The following is a 22,524-nucleotide window of genomic DNA, read 5'->3' as shown; positions in this document are numbered from 1 at the left end:
GTGTCTCAAGAATCTGTTGTCTGTCTTGACACCTTTCCCTTTACTACCGCTCACTTCTCACTCCTCTCCTCTCTACTCCTTTCAACTAACTCACTCACTAACTAACTCCTCCCGCTATCTATCCACACTTCCCTGGTCACTTTCTCCTCCCCCAGGAGGCTGCCTGTTATCTACAGTGCCCAGCCCTGTCACCTAGCTCTTAGGGGGGTCTCCCACCCTGGTTGTGAGTGTAAATGTCCTGGTGTGCTAGTGTGTGTTTGGTGACTGGCCCAGTCATGTAGGACCCGAGCTGTTACCTTGTTTTTGTGACACCTGGTTACTGCAGGGGCGTCACATTTATATTCAGGGAGCAACACAGGACGTGAAATGGGTGAGGTTATAGAAAACAAACAGCCATGTGCTTTATGTGTTGCCCTCCGTGAGGCTCCAGAACAGGCATCCCCTAAAAGTTGTCTAGCATGATGTTACTAAGTATGGTAAATCCACTGATCAAGGCCAACTGAACATAAAGACGGTCTGATATTTGTGGCTCTGTTTTTGCTGGCAGCACTGACTTATACTAGTAGTTTTGCTGCTGACCCAATATAAAGTATCTGCTTTCATTATACAAAGAAGAGAACAAAAAACCATTTTAAATCAATGAGCAAAACAGAACGTACAAGCACATGATGTGCGGAGAGGCAGCGCTTCCCATTCCTGAGGATTTATTCCGCAGCCTCTATGGACCGATGCCTTCACAAGTCATTCTCATTGGAGATGTGCAGACGGCATTTTATTTAATCATATGGATTCCTTGAGTATTAGGCCGGACACAAAGACAGATTATGCATCTAAAATTTCTCACCAACTGTTCCCGTCTGATTTGTATTCTTTGCAGATCTGCTTGTACAGACAAATCCTATTGTGCAATTTGTGGTTAATCAGTTTTCCTGACTTAACCCCTTCTGTTTAACTCAGATTCTTTTTTATCAAAGACGTCTGCGAAGGACCAATAGGCCGAGGGCAGTCCCGGTAGGTTCTCTGGAACCGGAGGTCGTCGGATGGGTTGTATGGTCTTCAGACACTTCTCATGGCACGAAGAGCCCCATCGGGTGATTTCGCCAGTGCCCCAGCTGACTGATGGTTCGTGTGTCCGCAACCAGGGAAGTCCCAGCAGGATTTGATGGGACATGTGTGGAAGGACGTAGAGAGCGATGTTCTCGGTGTGCAGGGCACCGATACGCAGTTCGACCGGCCTGGTGATCCAGGAGATGGTGTCAGAGAGGGGTCTTCCATCCACAGAGGCAATCACTAGGGGCTTGTCGAGTGGAGTAACAGGCACCTGGTACTTGTCCACCGTGGCCTGCTGGATGAAATTGCCTGCTGCCCCGGAATCGAGGTATGCCTCAGCCGTGAACCGCGTCTCTCCCGTTGTCACTTGCACAGTTCACGTAACCGGGTCTGAGAGAGTCCCAGCACCTAGGGTGGCCTCTCCTACCAACCCTAGGCTTTGGAGTTTCCTGGCCTCTCTGGACAGGAGCGTAGCAGGTGTGTGCCCTCTCCGCAGTAAAAGCAGAGACCCTTGGCGAGCCGCTCTGCTCGACGTTGTTCAGACTGCCGCACTCGGTCGATCTGCATGGGCTCGTGGACGGGGGCCCCAGCTGTCGATGACTGAAGTACGGAGGGCTTCTGCGGAGGAGAGGAATGCCGTACCGGACGTCTCTCACGGGACACTTCCTTGGATCGCTCCTGAAAGCGAATGTCTACTCGAGTCGCTAGGGCAATCAGGGCATCCAGGGTGGTCGGTACGTCACGACCCGCCAGCTCATCTTTAATTCGCCCCGAGAGTCCTTCCCAGAAGGCGGCGGTTAGGGCCTCGTTGTTCCAGCCGAGTTCCGAAGCCAGGGTGCGAAACCGGATTGCGTATTGACCCACCGTCAGAGTCCCCTGACGTAACCGGAGAAGAGACGAAGCAGACGCGGAGGCGCGTCCGGGCTCATCAAAGGTGCCACGGAATGCCTGCAGGAACTCTTGGATGTTCGTGGTCACAGGATCCCCCTTCTCCCACAAGGGGTTCATCCACGCCAGTGCCTCACCCTCTAGATGGGACATGATGAAGGCGACCTTGGCTTGATCGGAGGCAAACAAATGCGGCAGCTGCGTGAAATGGAGGGAGCATTGGTTTAAGAATCCCCTGCAGGTCTTGGGGTCTCCGGCGTACCGGGGTGGTGAGGCCAAACGAAGTCTGGAAGTATCTGAAGAAGTCGCCACAGGAGCTGGAGCCGTGGCTTGACTAGTGGAAGCCCGGGATGTTGAAGACGTAACTGCTGCTTGTAGCGTGTTCAGGCGGGCGTCCACAGAAGACATGAATTGCAGCATGCGGGTCTGAGTCTCACGCTGGCGTTGGAGTTCCTCCTGTACGGCTGCTAGTGCTGCAGCGGGATCCATGGCCTGATCTTACTGTCAGGGCCAGGTGGACGGGCAGACCCAGGAGGTGGATTCACTGGGCCGAACTCCTAGATGGTGGTAAGGGGTCCGGTAGCTGGAGCACTACAGGTAGCAGAACAGTCCGTGCATACGAGTATAACGGAGAAGTCCCTGGGACCACGGAGTCACTGATGGTAGTCCGGGTGACGCAGCTCAGGTTCGGAAGCCGAGAAGATGTCAGGCGGGGTCCGGAACCTTTGGAGCGAGATGACGGGTCACCGCAGGGATCCGAGATGGTACGGACTGTCAGGATGGCAGATGGACAGCGTTCGGGGTTCGGGATTCGGCAGGACCGGATGGCGAGGCAGGCACGGCTCTACAAGAGAGATAGGTGAGTATATCATAGAGACACCAGGAGACCTGACTCCTAGCTTAAGAAACACGAAGATCAGGCCCCGCCCCCTTGGACATTAAACCCCTTTATACCCTGTACCTGTTTGCATCATTTCCTGTTAATGGACGCTGGCCCTTTAAGAAAGGGTCAATGACCGCGCGCGCCCTAATGCGCATGCGCGCGGCCCGAGTGCCAGAAGCCAGAGCAGGAAGCTGCGAGGAGGAAGCAGCAGGGACGGGCTGGGGCTGAGAAGCCGACGGGCGCCGGGAGCGGGGGCCAGGACGCCGGGGACGCGCCGGCAATGGATGCTGGAGAGCGGGGAGCGGCTGTGACCGGACCAAGGAACCGGGAAGCGAGGCAGGGGAGCCGGGGAGCGTGACAGGTGAGCCGGAGGGCAGCGCAGGGGACCCGGGGAGCGTGACAGCTTTACATACATCAGCAACACTGTCCCCATTGGGTCTCAAAAGCTAACTTTCCCATCAGTCTTTGGGGCATGGGAGGAAACTCACGAAAACAGAGGGAGAACATACAAACTCCTTGCAGATGTTGTCCTTAGTGGGATTTGAACCCAGGTCCCCCGCGCTGCCAGACAGCAGTGCTAACCACTGAGCCATCACAAGACTGCAGTGCTAACCACTGAGCCATCACAAGACTGCAGTGCTAACCACTGAGCCATCACAAGACTGAAGAGCTAACCACTGAGCCATCACAAGGCTGCAGTTCTAACCACTGAGCCATCACAAGGCTGCAGTGCTAACCACTGAGCCGTCACAAGACTGCAGTGCTAACCACTGAGCCATCACAAGGCTGCAGTGCTAACCACTGAGCCATCACAAGACTGAAGAGCTAACCACTGAGCCATCACAAGGCTTCAGTGCTAACCACTGAGCAATCACAAGGCTGCAGTGCTAACCACTGAGCCACCTCATGCAAATCAATGGGGAACCTAAGCATTTTTCTAGGAACATACAAACTCCTTGCAGATGTTGTCCTTAGTGGGATTTGAACCCAGGTCCCCCGCGCTGCAAGACTGCAGTGCTAACCACTGAGCCATCACAAGACTGCAGTGCTAACCACTGAGCCATCACAAGACTGCAGTGCTAACCACTGAGCCATCACAAGACTGAAGAGCTAAGCACTGAGCCATCACAAGGCTGCAGTTCTAACCACTGAGCCATCACAAGGCTGCAGTGCTAACCACTGAGCCGTCACAAGACTGCAGTGCTAACCACTGAGCCATCACAATGCTGCAGTGCTAACCACTGAGCCATCACAAGACTGAAGAGCTAACCACTGAGCCATCACAAGGCTGCAGTGCTAACCACTGAGCAATCACAAGGCTGCAGTGCTAACCACTGAGCCACCTCATGCAAATCAATGGGGAACCTAAGCATTTTTCTAGGAAATCGTCAAGAGAGATGCTTCCAGGCCCTCCTCCCCCATTAGTCACAGGTATTTTTATCCTTTAATGGTGAGTCTCTCTTTTCCCAAATATATGTGCTTTTAAACCATGAAAAAGGTAGTAATCTAGAGTAGGACCAGTACAATGAGGTTGCTGTGATGTGGCTACTGGGCAGGTATGAGAATGGCCATTCTAATATGCTAAACACCTAAAAAAAAAATTAATTATTTTTTTTTTAGTTGCAAGCTTTGGCATGTAAAGGGTACTTTACACGCTGCAATATCGGTACCGATATCGCTTGCGAGTGTACCCACCCCCGTCGGTTGTGCGACACGGGCAAATCACTGCCCGTGGCGCACAACATCGCTAACCCCCGTCACACGGACTTACCTGCCCTGCGACATCGCTCTGGCCGGCGAACCGCCTACTTCCTAAGGAGGCGGGTCGTGCGGCGTCACAGCGACGTCACACGGCAGCCGTCCAATAGAAGCGAAGGGGCGGAGATGAGCAGGACGTAACATTCCGCCCACCTCCTTACTTTTGCATTGCCGATGGATGCAGGTAAGGAGATGTTTGTCGCTCCTGCGGTGTCACACATAGCGATGTGTGATGCTGCAGGAACGACGAACAACATCGTACCTGTCGCAGCAGCGATACTAAAGAAAGGAGTGATGTGTCAACGAGGAACGATTTTTCACGTTTTTGTGTTCGTTGATCGTCGCTCATTTGTGTTACACGCTGCGATGTCGGTATCGGTGCCGGATGTGCGTCACTAACAACGTGACCCCGACGATATATCGTTACCGATGCTGCAGCGTGTAAAGTACCCTTAAGTCTTTCATTTTGTCTAGCTATGTTTGCATGTATAGCCATACAAGGAAGACTGTCAATCACTAGTAGGACCTGTGAGACTGTGACCGGGGTTGTCTATGACGGCCGGTACGTCTCGCCCCGGTTGTGCTCCCTCCATGTATAGAAAGCAACTGCACTCCAGGGTTTATTGCTGTTTCCCTGCAGCCTGAAAGGAGGGTTAAAAGGAAACAGGAACCTGGGTGTGGGGCCTAGTGTGAGGGAGTGAATACAACTCCCTAAGCTTCTGCCGAAGAAGCACATGTGAGCCATTTCTGGAATCTGGCTTGTTGGTTCTGGAGGAGGATATTCCGGAACACGTGTTGTGTGCTGTTTTGGATTTTTGTTTGGACAATAAACCGCGTGCTGTGACCATTGGTGCCTGGATCCCGTGTCTTCTGCCGCGCAGCCGACCACGCTACCTCACATATGGTGGAGAATGCGGGCAGTCCAGCCCGGTGAGGTGTAGCATTCATCCCTGGTGACCCAGTAGCGCATGTCCTGGATTCAAGCGGCTACACTACAGCCCAAACCCGGCGGCACCATGGAGGACATACTAAAGCAGCTGGCTCAGGCTAATGCACAGCAACAACAGACCAATGCACACCTGCTCCCGTCGTTGGATCGTCAGCAGCAACAGCACCAGCACTCCTTGCAATTGCAGGAACAAAGGCACCAAAAACAGATGGTCCTCCTGACCACGTCGATCCGTGCCGGACCGGCAGCCACAACCCCGGGACCGGGTGACGATAGCAGCGTCCGGAAGGCGCTAAGACAGGCGTTGCAAAAGATGACCCCGGGAGATGATGTGGAAGCGTTCCTGGCTGTGTTTGAGCGGGTTGTCGAGCGGGAGAAGCTGCCGACTCCCCAGTGGGCTGAGGTATTGTCGCCCTATCTGACGGGGGAGCCCCAAAAAGCGTACCTGGACCTCTGTACTGAGGACGCCATAGAATATGAGACCCTGAAAGCCGAAATCCTTGCTCGGTTAGGGGTGAATACTTATGTACGCGCTCAGCGGGTAAATCAGTGGTTCTATGAGGAAGTCAAACCCGTACGCTCCCAGGCCTTTGACTTGTTGCATCTGGTAAAGAAGTGGTTGCAGCCTGACACTCTGAGCCCTGCGCAAATGGTGGAGAGGGTAGTGGTTGATCGCTTTGTGCGCACTTTACCCGTCACCATTCAACGGTGGGTAGGATAGGGCGACCCAAGTACCCTGGACCAATTAGTGTGCCTGGTGGAGCGGCATGTGGCTACGCAGGACTTGATACGGGACACTGAGACTTTGCGTGCCGCCCGTCGGTCCGGCCCCTCCAAGCCTCGGGCCAAGGACCCACCGCTGACACCGGTGCGGGAGTCCGCTACCGTCCCACCTGAGGCCACGCCCACCGTCCCTGAGGTCCGGAAGACTATGTACCCTAAACGACAAATCGTCAAGGGGGTTTCCTTCCCTATTAGATGTTGGCGGTGCCAGCGGGTGGGACATATGGAAGCCCAGTGTCCACTCACCACGGAGCCCATGGATTGTGGGGTTACCCGGCGGGGTTCAATGTATGCCCAGGCGGTGTGTACCGCGGACCTTGTCTCCCCGGAGACTGAGCCCCACTTGTGCCAAATACAGGTGAATGGACGTCCGGTTACAGGCTTGTTGGATTCCGGAAGCTTAGTGACCCTTGTGCGATCAACCCTAATGGCTGAAGTAAAGGCCACAGGACGTACAGTGGGGGTGGTTTGCATACATGGGGACCGCCGAGACTATCCCACGGGGGTTGTCACCATCACAGCACCCTGCGGTCAGGTGCAACATGAGGTGGCACTTATAAACACTCTTCCCTATGACATGATCCTAGGAAGGGATCTGCCAAATTTCTGGACTCTATGGAAGGGGCCTTCTAAGTCCCCTCAGGTAATGGACAGTCTAGGGCCTGAGCCCGAAAATCCCGAATCCGGGACGCCTGCCGTAGGGGTCCCCATGATAGGGACAGAATGTGAACCCGATAGGTCACCCCTAGAGGTATTGGCAGGAGAGGCTGAGATGATCGAGCCAATCCCGGAGTTGGGGGCATCCCCGGATACGTTTGGGACAGCCCAACTCCAGGACCCTACATTAATACATGCCCGGAGTCGGGTGATAGTGGTTGACGGGGTGGCACAGATGCCCGGTGCCCAGGTAAAGTACCCCCATTTCGCTCTTAAGCAGGACTTGCTCTAACGGGTAGATGAAATACGGGGCTGGGTGGTAGAGCAGTTGGTGGTGCCCCAGCCGTATCGCCGGCGGGTCCTCAACTTGGCTCATAAACACCTGATGAGTGGCCACCTAGGGGCCAAGAAAACGCAGGAGCGAATATTGCAAAGGTTCTATTGGCCCGGGGTCTTTGGGGAGGTAAAACGGTTCTGCGAAACCTGCCCGGAGTGTCAGCTTACCGCACCCCTGGCCCACTTTCGCAGTCCGTTGGTACCGTTACCCATTATAGAAGTCCCTTTTGAACGGATAGGGATGGATCTGGTGGGGCCCCTCGTAAAGTCCGCTCGAGGGCACCAACACATCCTAGTGATCGTTGATTATGCCACCCGGTATCCAGAGGCGATACCTCTCAGACATACTGCAGCAAAGCTTATAGCTCGGGAGTTGTTTGCTGTGTTCTGCCGGGTGGGGTTGCCCAAGGAGATCCTTACGGATCAGGGGACCCCATTCATGTCTAAAGTGACCAAAGAGCTATGCCGGCTACTTCAGATCAAGCAGTTGCGTACGTCTGTGTATCATCCTCAAACGGACGGTTTAGTGGAGCGATTCAATAAAACCTTGAAAACCATGCTCAAAAGGGTGATTTCAAAAGACGAGAAAGACTGGGATATGATGCTTACCTATTTGATGTTTGCCATCCGAGAGGTGCCACAGGCATCCACGGGGTTTTCGCCTTTTGAGTTGTTATACGGGCGACATCCCCGGGGATTGTTGGACCTGGCAAAGGAAACATGGGAGCAGGAGTCCACCCCCCATAAAAGTGGGATTAAACACATTTTGGGAATGCAGAACCGCATAAGCGCGGTCATGCCAATTGTGAAGGAGCATTTACAGGAGGCTCAGGCCGCGCAGAGCGGCCGGTACAATAGACAAGCCACCATGCGGACCTTTACCCCCGGGGATCGGGTGTTGGTCCCCACGGCAGAGAGTAAATTCCTGGCTCAGTGGCAAGGCCCCTACGAGATAAAGGAAAGAATCGGGGCGGTCGACTATAAGGTATTGCAGCTCGGTAGGCGGAAACCTGAACAAGTATACCATGTCAACCTGTTAAAAGCTTGGCAGGAACGGGAAAGCCTGATGGTTGATTTTCCCCCATCTCTCTCCTCTTCGGGTCGTTCAAACCCGGCTCCGGCGACCTTCGGAGAGGACGAACCGGAAGTAAGCTTTGGAGAAGCCCTCACCAAGCAACAGAGGCGAGAGGCCAGAAGGCTGGTTCAGCAGAACCCCGATGTCTTCTCTGAACTGCCGGGTAGGACCAGTCTGATACGACATGACATTGTCACCGAGCCTCACCTGAAGGTACGCCTGAAGCCATACTGGGTGCCGGAGGCTCGAAGACAAGCCATATCAGAGGAAGTGAAGACAATGCTACGCCTGGGGGTCATCGAAAAATCCCGGAGTGAATGGGCTAGTCCCATTGTCCTAATACCAAAACCCGATGGCTCCTTAAGGTTCTGCAACGACTTTAGGAGATTGAACGAAATATCCAAGTTCGATCTCTACCCCATGCCCCGGGTGGATGAGCTGATTGATAGGCTGGGACAAGCGCGATATTTCACCACGCTCAACCTGACCAAGGGGTACTGGCAGGTGCCACTGACGGAGTCCGCCAAGGAGAAAACCGCTTTTGTTACGCCGGAGGGTCTCTTCCACTATGTTGTCTTGCCTTTTGGGTTACATGGCGCTCCGGCCACGTTCCAGAGGTTGATGGACCTAGTGCTGGAACCCCACCAGGCGTATGCATCAGCGTACCTTGATGACATCATTATTTACAGCTCCGAGTGGCAGACCCACTTGGAACAGGTACAAGCGGTGGTGAACGCGCTCCGAACAGCCGGATTGACAGCCAATCCCAAGAAGTGTGCGTTGGGGCTCACGGAAGCCCGCTACTTGGGCTACGTAATAGGCCAAGGAGTGATTAAGCCCCAAATTAACAAAGTTGAGGCGATCCAGAAGTGGCCTAGACCCCTGACCACGAAGCAGGTTAGGGCCTTCCTGGGTATCGTGGGGTACTACAGGAGGTTTGTTCAAAATTTTGCGGGACTATCAGCCCCCTTGACGGACCTTCTCAAAGGCAAGAAGTCCGTCATGGTGCGCTGGACTCCGCAGGCCGAGGACTCCTTCCGGGCCCTGAAGGGGGTCTTGTGCGGACAGCCCGTTCTTGTCAACCCTGATTTCCGGAAGGAGTTCGTAGTACAGACTGACGCCTCTGAGGTCTGCCTGGGAGCAGTGCTGTCTCAGGTGGTTCAGGGGGAGGAACACCCCGTCACCTTCTTAAGTAGGAAGCTCACCCCTCCCGAGCGGAATTATAGCGTAGTGGAGAAGGAGTGCCTGGCGATCAAGTGGGCCTTGGAGTCCCTACGCTATTACCTGCTGGGACGGCGGTTTCGCTTGGTGACTGATCACTCTCCGCTGGTCTGGATGAGGTCTGCCAAGGAACGGAATGCCCGGGTTACCCGGTGGTTTCTTTCTCTACAGAACTTCTGGTTTACGGTTGAACACCGGGCCGGAAGGTTGCAGGGCAACGCCGATGCCTTGTCCCGCGGCCCGTGTTTGATGGCGGTAGTTCAACCCCGCACGCTTGAACTGAGGGGGGGGGTATGTGAGACTGTGACCGGGGTTGTCTATGACGGCCGGTACGTCTCGCCCCGGTTGTGCTCCCTCCATGTATAGAAAGCAACTCCACTCCAGGGTTTATTGTTGTTTCCCTGCAGGCTAAAAGGAGGGTTAAAAGGAAACAGGAACCTGGGTGTGGGGCCTAGTGTGAGGGAGTGAATACAACTCCCTAAGCTTCTGCCGAAGAAGCACATGTGAGCCATTTCTGGAATCTGGCTTGTTGGTTCTGGAGGAGGATATTCCGGAACACGTGTTGTGTGCTGTTTTGGATTTTTGTTTGGACAATAAACCACGTGCTGTGACCATTGGTGCCTGGATCCCGTGTCTTCTGCCGCGCAGCCGACCACGCTACCTCACAGACCGCTCACTGGAGTCATATGTCCAACACTTGGGATCACAGTGTATAAAATGTAAGTTTTACCTTTTCCACATAAATGTCTATCAATCTGATCGACTCCTCCTGCTCTATAACATCCTGCCCGCAGATCACATACTATTTTTCCCTTTAATCTAAGTGCTGTATAATGTGCTGCCTTCTGAATACTAGCAGGATCCTCAGTAAGAAAGCTTTGAATAAAATAGCAATAGTTATTTATTGTTACCCCATTCACCCACCACCATGCAGCAATGTCGGGCAGACGTGCCCTGACTCCTGAGTGTTGCCGGCACAATGGCATCACCTGCATCACTGGAAGGTCCTGACTTGCGGGTGGGGGGTCCAGCAGAGTTACCATGCAATTTTGATTAACTTTGTTGGAAGTGACTTTTGTATATTCTTATTATCTACCTTGTACTGACGGGTGGTAAAGTGATGGCATCTCTCGTATTGGCTGAAGGCCCTGTCACACACACAGAGAAATCTGTGGTAGATCTGTGGTAGATCTGTGGTAGATCTGTGGTAGATCTGTGGTAGATCTGTGGTAGATCTGTGGTAGATCTGTGGTAGATCTGTGGTTGCAGTGAAATTATGGACAATCAGTGCCAGGTTTGTGGCTGTGTACAAATGGAACAATATGTCCATGATTTCACTGCAACTACAGATCTGCCAAAGATTTATCTGTCTGTGTGACAGGGCCTTTAGTGTCTCGCGGAATTCCATCTAATGAAGGACCAAGAGTGATTATCTTCCCTCTCACCCACCAGGGACGTCTTGGTTATGATCTGATTTAAGTAAAGGAAGCTATAGATGTCACAGAGTTATCGTAAATCACATGTTCGGGCATATTTACAACTTATACTGGAGACTTCAATATAAGCTATAAGTTCAACAATGTAGACCAGCTCACTCCTGTGAATCACCTGGATCCTCAGCTCACCTGGTTAACTCCGTTGTGCCCGGATCAGGACGTAGGAGTCCATCCATACAACAACAACAACAACAACAACAACAAGGCAGAATCCAGCAATAACGTGAGCAATCCAGGATGCTGTTAAAATGTTTTTTTCCTTCTTTTTATTCATAAATTCATTAAAATATAATGGTCCAAGCAATTCAGACAGCATTATCGCAGGAAAATAGCGCAGATAAGACTACGCGTTTCAGCGGTGAAATCCGCCTTCTTCACGGTCCAGAATGAGATTCTGGACCGTGAAGAAGGCGGATTTCACCGCTGAAACGCGTAGTCCTATCTGCGCTATTTTCCTGCGATAATGCTGTTCTGAATTGCTTGGACCATTATATTTTAATGAATTTATGAATAAAAAGAAGGAAAACATTTTTTTAACAGCATCCTGGATTGCTCACGTTATTGCTGGATTCTGCCTTGTTCTTGTTCGCATAAGCTATAAGTTATATTAGTGTTTCTGTGTCCCAAACTGATCGTCCACACAGTTCACGGTCACGACAAGACAGTCAATGTCAGTGTGGTGAAGTTGACAAATGTGTCCCTTGGCTGGTACCTTGTTGCAACCCCTGACTGCTGCAACCTCAACTGGGTGGGGATAAATCTCTATCAATCAGTGCTTGCAGTCTGAGACTGTGCACTAGCACAACATATTGTCAGGTGCAATGGTGACAAAGTTGGTAATTTATTCAAAGTGTCACAGAGAATCAGGGTAACAGAAGATGGACTTCTAAGCTGACCCTCAAACTAGGGACCCTAAGCTGTCTCTTATCATAGAGATAAGCTTGATGGTAGCTAGGTCTGGGCCCCCAGTGTGTCCCTAACTCCTGCTTAAGCCCTGATCTTACACCCTCTCTCCACCCACTCTAGGAGTGGGCCAGGACCGGAGAAGCAAACCTCGCAAATAACACAGACAGGGGAAATAACCAAAACCCATGCGCACTGTAATCAGACACAAGGGAGAGACAATACGAACCCAGGATGAAATAAACACAGAGAAGAAATAAACTAACAATGGGGATATTTTCACAGCACACAACAGATCACCAAGCTCTGGATCGCTATAATAAGGACTGATACACAGGAGCAACGCTAAAGCTAGATTCGGCGACCAGCAACCGGATCCAGAACCTTGTAAAGAGTGAAGGTGGCTGTGAATGGTCATTAGCAGTCTGATGTCCTAACATACATTCACAGACCAGCAGGAATTAACTCCTGCTGGACTGGAGAGCAGTGAAGCAAAACACAGCCGACACCCGTGACAGGCTAAGCAACTAAGAGACCTCAGCCTGCTTGTCAAACTCTGCAGTGTGAGCAGAGTCCGACGCCTACATGACACCCAGCAAGTGTAAAGCCAAACACCACATGACACAAAGGTACATAGATATTCAGGAGGAGTAACAGAGAAACAGAACTAAGCTGTTATGAGATAAAATGCCCCAGAATTGTTATCTCATAAATAATACAAATATTTATCAAAAGTGACATGTCAGATGAGGTAACAGGATTTTTTTCAACCTCTTAAAGAGAGCCTGTCACATCCAGAAACGCTATTTAACTGTAGATATTGGGGTAATCTGCAGGTAAATATTGTTTAAATTGGTTTATTTGAGCTGCAGCTGCAGGGAGAAAATCAAGTGCTATTTTCCCTGCAGCTGCTCACTTACAGATATTGGTGCAGTAAATAGGGCAGCTACAGTCACTGCTTACGGGCTCTTTTCCACTTGCGTACTGCTTCCGATATGGAAGCATCGGAAGCGATATGCTAATGACCCTCTGCTGAGAGTGTCAGCCGAGGGTCATGCAACTGTGATGCGATATTGAGATCACATCACATTGCATCACAGCTACGGATAAGAGGGTGAGAGCACTTTCTCCCATCTCCTCCGTTGTCTGTCTCTGCTGCACCGCACTGCAGTCGCATAACATGCGAGAGCAGTGTGATTTTACACACACGTGAGCCGAGACTCGGTGCAAAACACAGCATGCTGCGATTACACTGAGAGCCGATTCGTGTGGAGAAAAAACGGGACAGAGGAAACTCTCATGGATTTACACTGGTGCGAGTGCAATCAGATTTTTTATCGGATCGCACTCGCACCAGGAAATCGCGAGTGAAAAAGAGCCCTACTACTCAGTGAGTGCGCTGTGATCACTTCCCGGCAAATTGATTGACAGCCTGCTCTGGACACAGACACACACACGTGGCAAAGCAGGCCGCCAATCAAAGTACTAAGGAGTGATCATAATGCACTTAGGATGTAGCATGCAGTGAATGTAACAGATCCCTACACCACTCTAAAGACTTGAACTAAGTGGCTGCAGAGAGAATAAAGCTTAATTTTCTCCCTGCAGCCGCTGCTCTAGTAAGCTGAGTACACAGGATTTAAATACTATTTGCCTGCAGATTACCCCTACATGTGCAGGCAAATAGTTTTTGTAGGTGACAGGTTCCCCTTAAAAACTAGTCAGCATCACTTACTTTTGCATTTCTTTCCATCATCCGCTAATAAGTGTCCTTCAAAGCATTTGCAGATATAGGAATCCTCATTATTTACACAGAGGTGTTCACATCCGTGCTCAGTGGATTTGCAGACATCTTTACCTGTGAGCAAAACAATATATAGTTACTTAATCCGGCAGACCTAAATAGGAAAATCATGGTTGTTCCTAATGGAGTAGTTTGGTTTGGGTACGATTTCAAAGAACATTGTGTAATTCTTCACATCACCTGTGGTGGCGCTGAAAAGGAATGGAACACTTTTTTTTTACAGTACAGCAGCACAAAATGGTCATGAAAAATGTGGTATTTTTCTTTCTAAAAGGTAATTCTCTGTACACATTTTCCAAAAACACTAGCTGCTCATATGTTTAGGCTTTTGAGCTTCTTTTAAAAGCTTCAGGCTCTCAAAAACCTCAGAGGTAAAAGAAGTGACTTATCCATTTGTGAAAATGCTCCGTATTTTACATTCTAGGTCTACCAGGCTAAAAAAAAACAACACACCTGGAAGACACATGGGTGTCTTGTTGAGATTTTTTTTAAGCTTTTTAATTTCAAAAAGTATTTTATTCATTGCTTATTTGCTCAATTCCCTTTGTGGTCAGAAAACGAAGTGATTTCCTAGACTCAACCTTTCCATAATGTAATCAACTTGCAAATATTAAAACAGGACCATCCATTATGGTGGCAGGTTTTGGCACACTGAGGGGTCTGGTGCTTGTTTCTCCCTCCATGTCTTTCTCGTTTGGATTCCCAACACTCTTTCCTAACAATATAGTTTCTTTGGAGAGGAGACTCCTGTACAAGTTCTTGACAACCATAAATAATGCAAGTATTTGGGGGTGTGGCTTACTGCGGCAATGCAAGCAACGGCACGGAACAAGAGCTCTGGGAATCCCTTTGTAACATCCTTACGGCATCCTCATGCTGTCCTGCCCTTCTCTCCTAGCCGAGACCCCAACACTCTCACCTTCCCATCTGCGCTGCTCTGCTCCCGATTCTTGCTAAGAGGCATCAGATAATTAAGGCATCCTCCACTTAAGGGAGGTGCCTGTCCAATGCGGTCTATAAGTTGCTAGTTCTGAGGTCCTTTTGTGCTGCTCTGCTACTGTGTTGTGTGCTGTATAGCTGATTGTTATCTGTGTTCCAGTGCATGTCAAGTCCGCTGCTGCTGCAACTACCCTTACCGACTGCAGCTGCAGAAACCATCCAGACAGGCCACAACTATGATGTCGGCCACTGCAACTATCCATCTTGGCTGCTGCGACTATCCACACTGTCCGCTCCTATGATATTGTCTGGTGCTGCTGCAACTATCCAGTCTGGCCGTTGCTTCTATGTCCAGCCATTCCGGCTGAACCTATGATACCATTTGCTGCTCTTGTAGCACCCAGGGATATGGGGTACTTGGTTACAGCAGTGTATGTCTGTGGAATGTCACAGTGGTGGCCGTTACCTGGTTCCGTGCCCTGGGCCCTTTTTGTAATTGGGATATTTACAGGTGATTGTTGAATAAAGTTTATACGTGATTCCAGTTGCGGTGTTGCGGCTAAGTGTAGGGAGCCGCCGCTGCAGAATGTTTCTACTGGGGCTGATGGCATTGGCAGCTAGCATGGTAGTCTCTCCGCAAGTAATGTTTTGCCCCAGTGGGTGTATGGTGCAGTGGGCGTCGGAAGAAGGGAGTCCACGCAGGTATTCAGTGCAACTGGTTTGCTCACTGTTTTTGAGTTGGTAACTGGGGGCCCAAGGCCGGCTGGTTTCACCTACAGGTTCCACTTGTCAGAGTGCCAGTCTGGTTTCTTTGGTACCTTCTTCCCCTGCACCTGTCTCTGGTAAGTGGGTCCCCGTGGTATAGAACACTGGGGGTCCCCGGTCTGTGGTTTGTCCACTCCTGTCCGACTGACGGTAGCGTGAACCCTGTGGGGTTGGAGTCTCTGGTCCTGTCCCCGGTTCTCCCTTTGCTACTGAGTCTTCGGATTCTTTAGGGTCAGCAAAGTCCTTGATAATCCCCTTTGCTGTGCAGGTGTTAACACTTCGGATTGAAGCTCTTTCCTGTCCTATGGTCCTGTAACCCGTCGATGTGTAGTTCCGGGAGTACTCCACCGTACTCCACCGGCAACCACTTCTCCTGGGTACCAGGTCACCGTTAACCCGAGTCAGGACGTCACTTTGCTTCCACCTTCACTCCTCGCCTGTCTGACAATTGTCTCTGACTACTCTCCACAGTCTGCCCCTCCCACCTGGTCAACTAGTGGACTGGAGTGGCTCCACCTCTAGGCGGCCATCCATTGGTCCCACCCTAGCTAGGTACCATTGTATGGGGGATTGTTGGAGAAAAACGGATTACCTGGGTTTTTGGAGTTACCGGCACTGGGGTTCTGGGTCCCTAATCCGATCTGTGGGGATGCAGAACCTTGTAGCACCCTGATGGGTTCAGGGGCGCTACATTCCCCCTTGGTTAATTCCAGCACGTCCTCGGGCTACAAAGTAAAACTGGTTACACATTTTTCTTTTTTTATTTACATGTTAAAAATAACTGGGTCATCCCACGCAGGGGAGGTTCATCACATTAAATGTTGCAAACCTGGGGTATCCCTCCCTGCACCCACCACCCAAAAATCCTGATCCCAGAACCCTTCTCAGGAGGCAGGTCACCGGTTCTACTAGTGACCAGGTCCGGACCATCTCTGTCCCGCTCTGTCCCGGACCTTTCCTGCATCCGGCCTCTTCTGGTGGTGGTGCTCACAGCAATGTCCACTGGATGGGTGTACCCTGATGGGGCACAACTGGTGCAAATAAGAACACAACTTTGTATTGGCTGCTGCCAGTCCTGCAGCTTGGGTCCATTTTTATATCAAAAACACGAAAACTGGCAACTTTCTTTCAATCTGGAACAGTCCAATGTTCAAACAATAAAACAATGTTCAGTAAACAATTTAACTGGTAGTGTGACGCCCTGGCCAGCCAGGTGGTCACAGATAGGGCCCCGCATTACACCAGTCCCTCATAGGTAACATACAGCCAAACACACTTAAACCCTAGTCACCCCCTCTGGGCTTAATGGACACACCAGGGGGCAGAACCAGGCGGTTGGAAGACGCCCACCTAGGAGTTTCAGACAGCCTGAGGCGGGAAAGCAAAGACAACAGTCAAGAGTTCAAGTTGGAGAGGTGTTTGGGCTGGGGCTATGTGTAGCTCCAGCAGAGGAGAGAAAACCCAATTTGAGCAGGTGCCAGGGTAGGAGCCCTGGTACCTCAGGCTAGGAGGCAGAAGGAGGCCTCTGTCTGCAGGAGCCGGTAAGACGGCTCGGTGGAACCGAGGTGGACCGGGACAGGGTAGTGGCCCTCCGGAACCGAACCGGGGAACTGACTCGGAAACCGGAGCACAAAGGGGGGTACTCAGACCCTGAAGCTAGGTCCAGAAGCCACTGGGGGCTAGCTAATTAACTGATTGCGGCCAAGACTAGAGGTCCTGTCCCACCCAAAGTCCCGACTGAAGACAACAGCCCAACGAGGGGGATAGAAAGCCACCACCACGGCTCAGAGATCCCACGGACCAGCGTCTGTGGGCAAAGGGCTCCTCAGGCAACCACAAGCCGGGAGCGGACTCCTGAAGTTGCAAGCATAGGCAGTCCACCATCACACACAGGTTCAGGAGAAAGACAGAAACCACCAGCTGGGTGGGGGACCAAACTGCAGCTGGCTGTGGGCACCGACCACCATCACCTTGGTTTACCAGAGTCTCGTGTGTTTACTAATAGTGAGTACATCAGCACCCTCCGGTCGCCCATCTCCCTGCACCGCCAATCACTCCCAACGGGTCCCAGGGCCACCATCCCTGCCCACGGAGGGGTTAACAACTTGCTGCCAAACAACTCCCCCGGGTGCCCCGTAACTGCAGCGGTGGTGTCTACCTTCACCACATCCCGTGGGTGGCGTCACGAACTTAACACAGCTCCGGCCGTAGAGCTACGTCCGCAAACCACAAACCCCCTTTTTGATTGGAGTGACCGCAAGACCCCCGTGTCCAGAGACCCTCGAGCCACCCACTAAAGGTCCGGATCCGAGCGGCTCAGCTGCCAAGCACGGGGTGGTACAGTAGCATTCAGGTCATGGCTACCAGGGTGCTGGGTAGGGGCCATCAGGTTCACTTGGCGTCCTGGGATCAGCATTTAGAGTCTGCGTGCACTGGTCCCGTGGACCTGCACTGCCTCCTGGTGGCAGCTGAGGGACTGATGCTGCAGTGGGTGTTGAAGTGGGAGCTGGTTCCTCTGCAACGATCTCTGCTGGCACATAGGGTTGCATCTGGGAACCGACCTCAATCCCAGGGCTCTACTAACCTGCTGGACACACACAAGCAGAGTGTCCCAGTTTGCTGCATCGACGGTAAGTTGGTAATGGGACATCGCTCGGGGGGGCAACAGGCTCCTCATCTGGCACTGGCTCCGGGACCTCAGGCAAGGACCGCATTGTGAGGACAGCACGGAAGCCATAACCCCGTGCGCGAAACCTATGCAGCCTCTAGAGTGCTAGAAGCCGAATCCGACTCCTCCGGTTCCACGGCGGCGGGGACGGGTACGACCTGTTCATCCTCATCCCTCCGTGCGCGCTTAGGACTAACCGGCTCCATGGCGCAGTCCCTTGGGTTTCTTTTTCTTTGCCACTTTGTTGCGGGACTTGAGCACCTCTGGGAACTTCTGGGTCAGGTTAGTGCTTTCTTCCGCCCGCGCTTACAGGAGTCGTGGGCGGGGTTTCTTTTTGTGCCTTTTAGTCTGCTGAGGCGCAGTTATTTTTCACAGCAAAATGGCGGCGGTTTTTCAAACAATAAAGTTCAGTCCGTAGAATACAGTTTTTAAGGCACACGTCACCCACTTTGACCGGGTCCAGTTCAATCCTGTTCGTGACGCCAGGAAAAAGGGTTGTAGCACCCAGGGATATGGGTACTCGGTTCTGGGCAGTGTACGTCTGTGGAATGTCACAGTGGTAGCTGTTACTCGGTTCCGTGCCCTGGGCACTTTTTGTAATGGGGATATTTAGAGGGGATTGTTGAATAAAGTTTATTCGTGACGCCACTTGCGGTGTTGCGGTAAGTGGGTCCCCGTGGAATAGAACAATGTGGGTCCCCAGTCTGTGGTTTGTCCACTCCTGTCCGAGTGATGGTAGCATGAACCCTGTGGAGTTGGAGTCTCTGGTCTTTAGGGTCAGCAAGTTCTTTGATGTGCAGGTGTTAACAGGTCGGCTTCAAGCTGTTTACTGTCCTTGGGTCCTGTACCCCGTCGGTGCGTAGTTCTGGGAGTACTCCACCGTACTCCACCACTTCTACTGGGTACCAGGTCACTGTTAACCCGAGTCAGGACGTCACTTTGCTTCCACCTTCACTCCTCGCCTGTCTGACACTTGTGTTATGATCCGGAACCATGGAAGACCACCACAAATCATTGGCAAAAGGTGACAAGAGCATTGGCAACTAATCTGGCCGCCATCCCCTTACTAACCATCACAACTAGAAGTAGCCGAGGGGTGAACTAACATCCTGTGCACCGTGAACCCAGCCGGAGAACTAGCTATCCTAAAGGTAGGAAAGATGAATAACTCTCTGCCTCAGAAAATAGACAAGAATAGCAAGCCTCCCACATTCAAAGACTGCGGTGATATAGGAAAAACACAATACACAGGTAGATGACAGGATTAGCAAAAGGTGAGGCCCCCGCTGACTAAAATAGGAAAGGACAGGAAAGAGACTGATGGTAGCCAGAGAAAAACCCTGCAAAATAACCAACTTCCTGATAGTACAAAAAGGCCCTCAGATCGCTCGATCTGAACTCCGTCCTATACCAGGTGCCCTTGTCATACCAATGAACAGAAAACAAGAATTATAACAAATTCAACAAGCCACAAACACATGGACCCAAAGGAGCTATACTCCACACAGAACTGCAGGGAGTTCCTCAACAATCCACTAAGGGGGAAAATCCCTGGAAGGAAATAAACTGAAACCAACCACAACAAATGACAAACCCAGATAAGCAAAAGAACCAGACAATAAATAAAGAGCAAGCACTTATCTGGAGTAGATGTGGTGTAAAGCAGGATTAAGCAGGCTGGAGATACAAAGAACAACTGACATCCGGCAACAGCCTGCAATCAGACCAGGACTTAAATAAGCAGAGAGTTAGCAAAGGAAACACCCACTGCACAACACACTTGGTCCAAGTCCAAACCATTCCTGGCCACCAGAGGGAGCCTCCCAGCAGCCAAAACATAGCTAACATTCACAACACACTTGTCTCCGACTACTCTCCACAGTCTGCCCCTCCCACCTGGTCAACTAGTGGACTGGAGTGGCTCCACCTCTAGGCGGCCCTCCATTGGTCCCACCCTAGCTAGGTACAATTATATGGGGGATTGTTGGAGAAAACTGGGATTACCTGGGCTTTTGGTGTTACTGGCACTGGGGTTCTGGGTTCCTAAGGGGGTAGGCCCTGCATCCTTGTGGGGATGCAGATCCTTGTAGCACCCTAATGGGTTCAAGGGTGCTACACTCTTATTATCTGAGAATATTTGTGTCCTACTCCTTACACGTGGCACCAGCTGCCAATGTACCGTGATCCCCTGGGGCTGCCTTTGTTGGCTTCCTACCAATGCTAGCTTATATCCACCAATAGTGGCTTTAGTGAAGACTCGGTAGCCATTCAAATATGCTCCTCAAGGCCAGTGATTGGTCACTTGGTCCAGTGCATCCATTAACCCTGTGCTCGCCTAACAAGCATTACAACGTGCTTGTCTGCGCTTCCACGCTAGCACAAATCAGCTCCCTTGGTGTCTGAAGTTCTCATGCACCCTCTGGTGACACAATCAAGGCACGGGTTAGTAGCCAAAAAACAGACGGTGGGGAGCACGGGCAGGAAAACTCAAGAAAACCCAAAGTTTTTGTTCTTTCTCCGAGGGCGTCCTCAATTCTCTCTAGCTGACCAACAACTACTCCCTAACTCACTTTGAAACAGGAGCTAATTCACACTGGTCTTTATCATTTCTCACCCTCCTTAGCTAACTAGGTATTAACTCTGTCCTTTCCAAACAAGAGTCTACAGTGCTATTCAGAAGTTTGAGCACCACTGGTCAAAATTACTGTTATTGTGAACAGTTAATCAAATTGAAAATGAAATGATCTCTAAAAGGCATAAAGTTAAAGATGACACATTTCCTTTATATTTTAGGTAAGAACAAAAAAAATATTTTCATCTTTAACATTTTAAAAACTACAAAAATGAAAATGGGCCAATGCAAAAGTTTGAACACCCTTGGAGATTTGTGTGCTCAGATAACTTTGACTATCATTTCAGACCATAATTAGCCTGTTAGGTTTGTGGCTTGTTCATTATCATAGTTAGGAAAGGGCAGGTGATGCAAATTTCACAGCTTTATAAAAACCCAGCTTCCTCTAACCTTGTGCAAATAAAACAACAGCCATGGGTTTTTCAAAGCAGCTGCCTAGCACTCTGAAAATCAAAATAGTGAAAGCCCACAAAGCAGAAGAATGCTAGAAAAAAATAGCAAAGCGTTTTCAAGTTGCCCTTTCCTCAGTTCGAAAAGTAATTCAGAAATGGCATTTACAGAAACAGTGGAGGTCAGGATAAGGTCTGGAAACCAAGCAAAATTTCTGTGAGAGCTGTTCGTAGGATTGCTAGAGTGGCAAATCAGAACCTTCACTTCACTGCAAAAGTCCTTCAGGAAGATTTAGCCGACTCTGGAGTTGTGGTACATTGTTCTACTGTTCAGAGACACCTACAGAAAAATGGCCTTCATGGAAGAATCATCTGAAGAAAACCTCTCCTGCGTCCTAACCATAAAATTTAGCATATGAAAGTATGCAAAATAACATCTAAACAAGACTGATGTATTTTGGAAACAAGTCGTGTTAACTGATGAGGTTAAAATAGAACTCCTTGGCCACAATGATCAAACCAAATGTTTGGGAAAAAATGTAGACAGAATGTCATGACAAGAACATATCGCCAACCATTAAGCATGGGGGTGGATTAATCATGCTTTGGGTTGTGTTCTATCCAATGGCACTGGGAACATTTCACGGGTAGAGGGCAGAATGGATTCAATTAAAGTTTAACAAATTCTTCAAGCAAACATAACACCATCTGTAGAAAAGCTGAAGTTGAAAAGAGGACTTCTACAAATGGATAAGGATCCTAAATACAATTCAAAATCCACATTAGCCTATGTCAAAAGGTACAAGCTGAAGGTTTTACAATGGCCCTCACAGTCCCCTGATCTGAACATCATTGAAAATCTGTGGCTAGACCGCAAAAGAGCAGTGCATGCAAGAATCTTACAGAACAAGAAGACTTTTCCAAGGAAGAAAGCATGAAAATCCCTCAAACAAGAATTGAAAGACTCTTGGCTGGCTACAAAAAACATTTACAAGCTTTGATACTTGCCAAAGGGGGTGCTGCAGGGTACCCAATTTTTTGCATTGGCCAACTTTATTTTTTGTTGTGAATTTAAAAATGTAAAAAATATATTATTATGTTATCCTTAACTCTATGGCTTTTACAGAAAATTTCATCTTCAACTTGCTTAATTGTTTAGAATATCAGTAAACTTGACCAGGGGTGCTCAAACTTTTGCATGCCACTGTATTTAAGAGTAAAACGGAAGACAGTGACCTCTTGTTGCTGGTGAGTAGTACTGCAGCCCACAGGGAAATTAACACTTACTACCATAGGAAAATATTGCAGAAATACAAACTTTACTTAAA

General features: G+C 50.3%; 1 protein-coding gene across 1 annotated transcript in view; it reads right to left on the bottom strand.

Annotated features, from left to right (window-relative positions):
• Nucleotides 1–22,524, bottom strand: part of MATN2 (matrilin 2) — a 203,550-nt gene that overhangs the window by 36,488 nt on the left and 144,538 nt on the right. The window contains 1 exon segment of the mRNA XM_075316235.1: nt 13,735–13,857. Within this exon segment, the coding sequence (XP_075172350.1) occupies nt 13,735–13,857 (123 nt within the window).

This window comes from Anomaloglossus baeobatrachus, chromosome 6, assembly GCF_048569485.1.
Source record: "Anomaloglossus baeobatrachus isolate aAnoBae1 chromosome 6, aAnoBae1.hap1, whole genome shotgun sequence".
Taxonomy (NCBI): domain Eukaryota; kingdom Metazoa; phylum Chordata; class Amphibia; order Anura; family Aromobatidae; genus Anomaloglossus; species Anomaloglossus baeobatrachus.
Note: the sequence above shows the minus strand (reverse complement) of the source record. Positions and strands in the feature narration are given on the sequence as shown.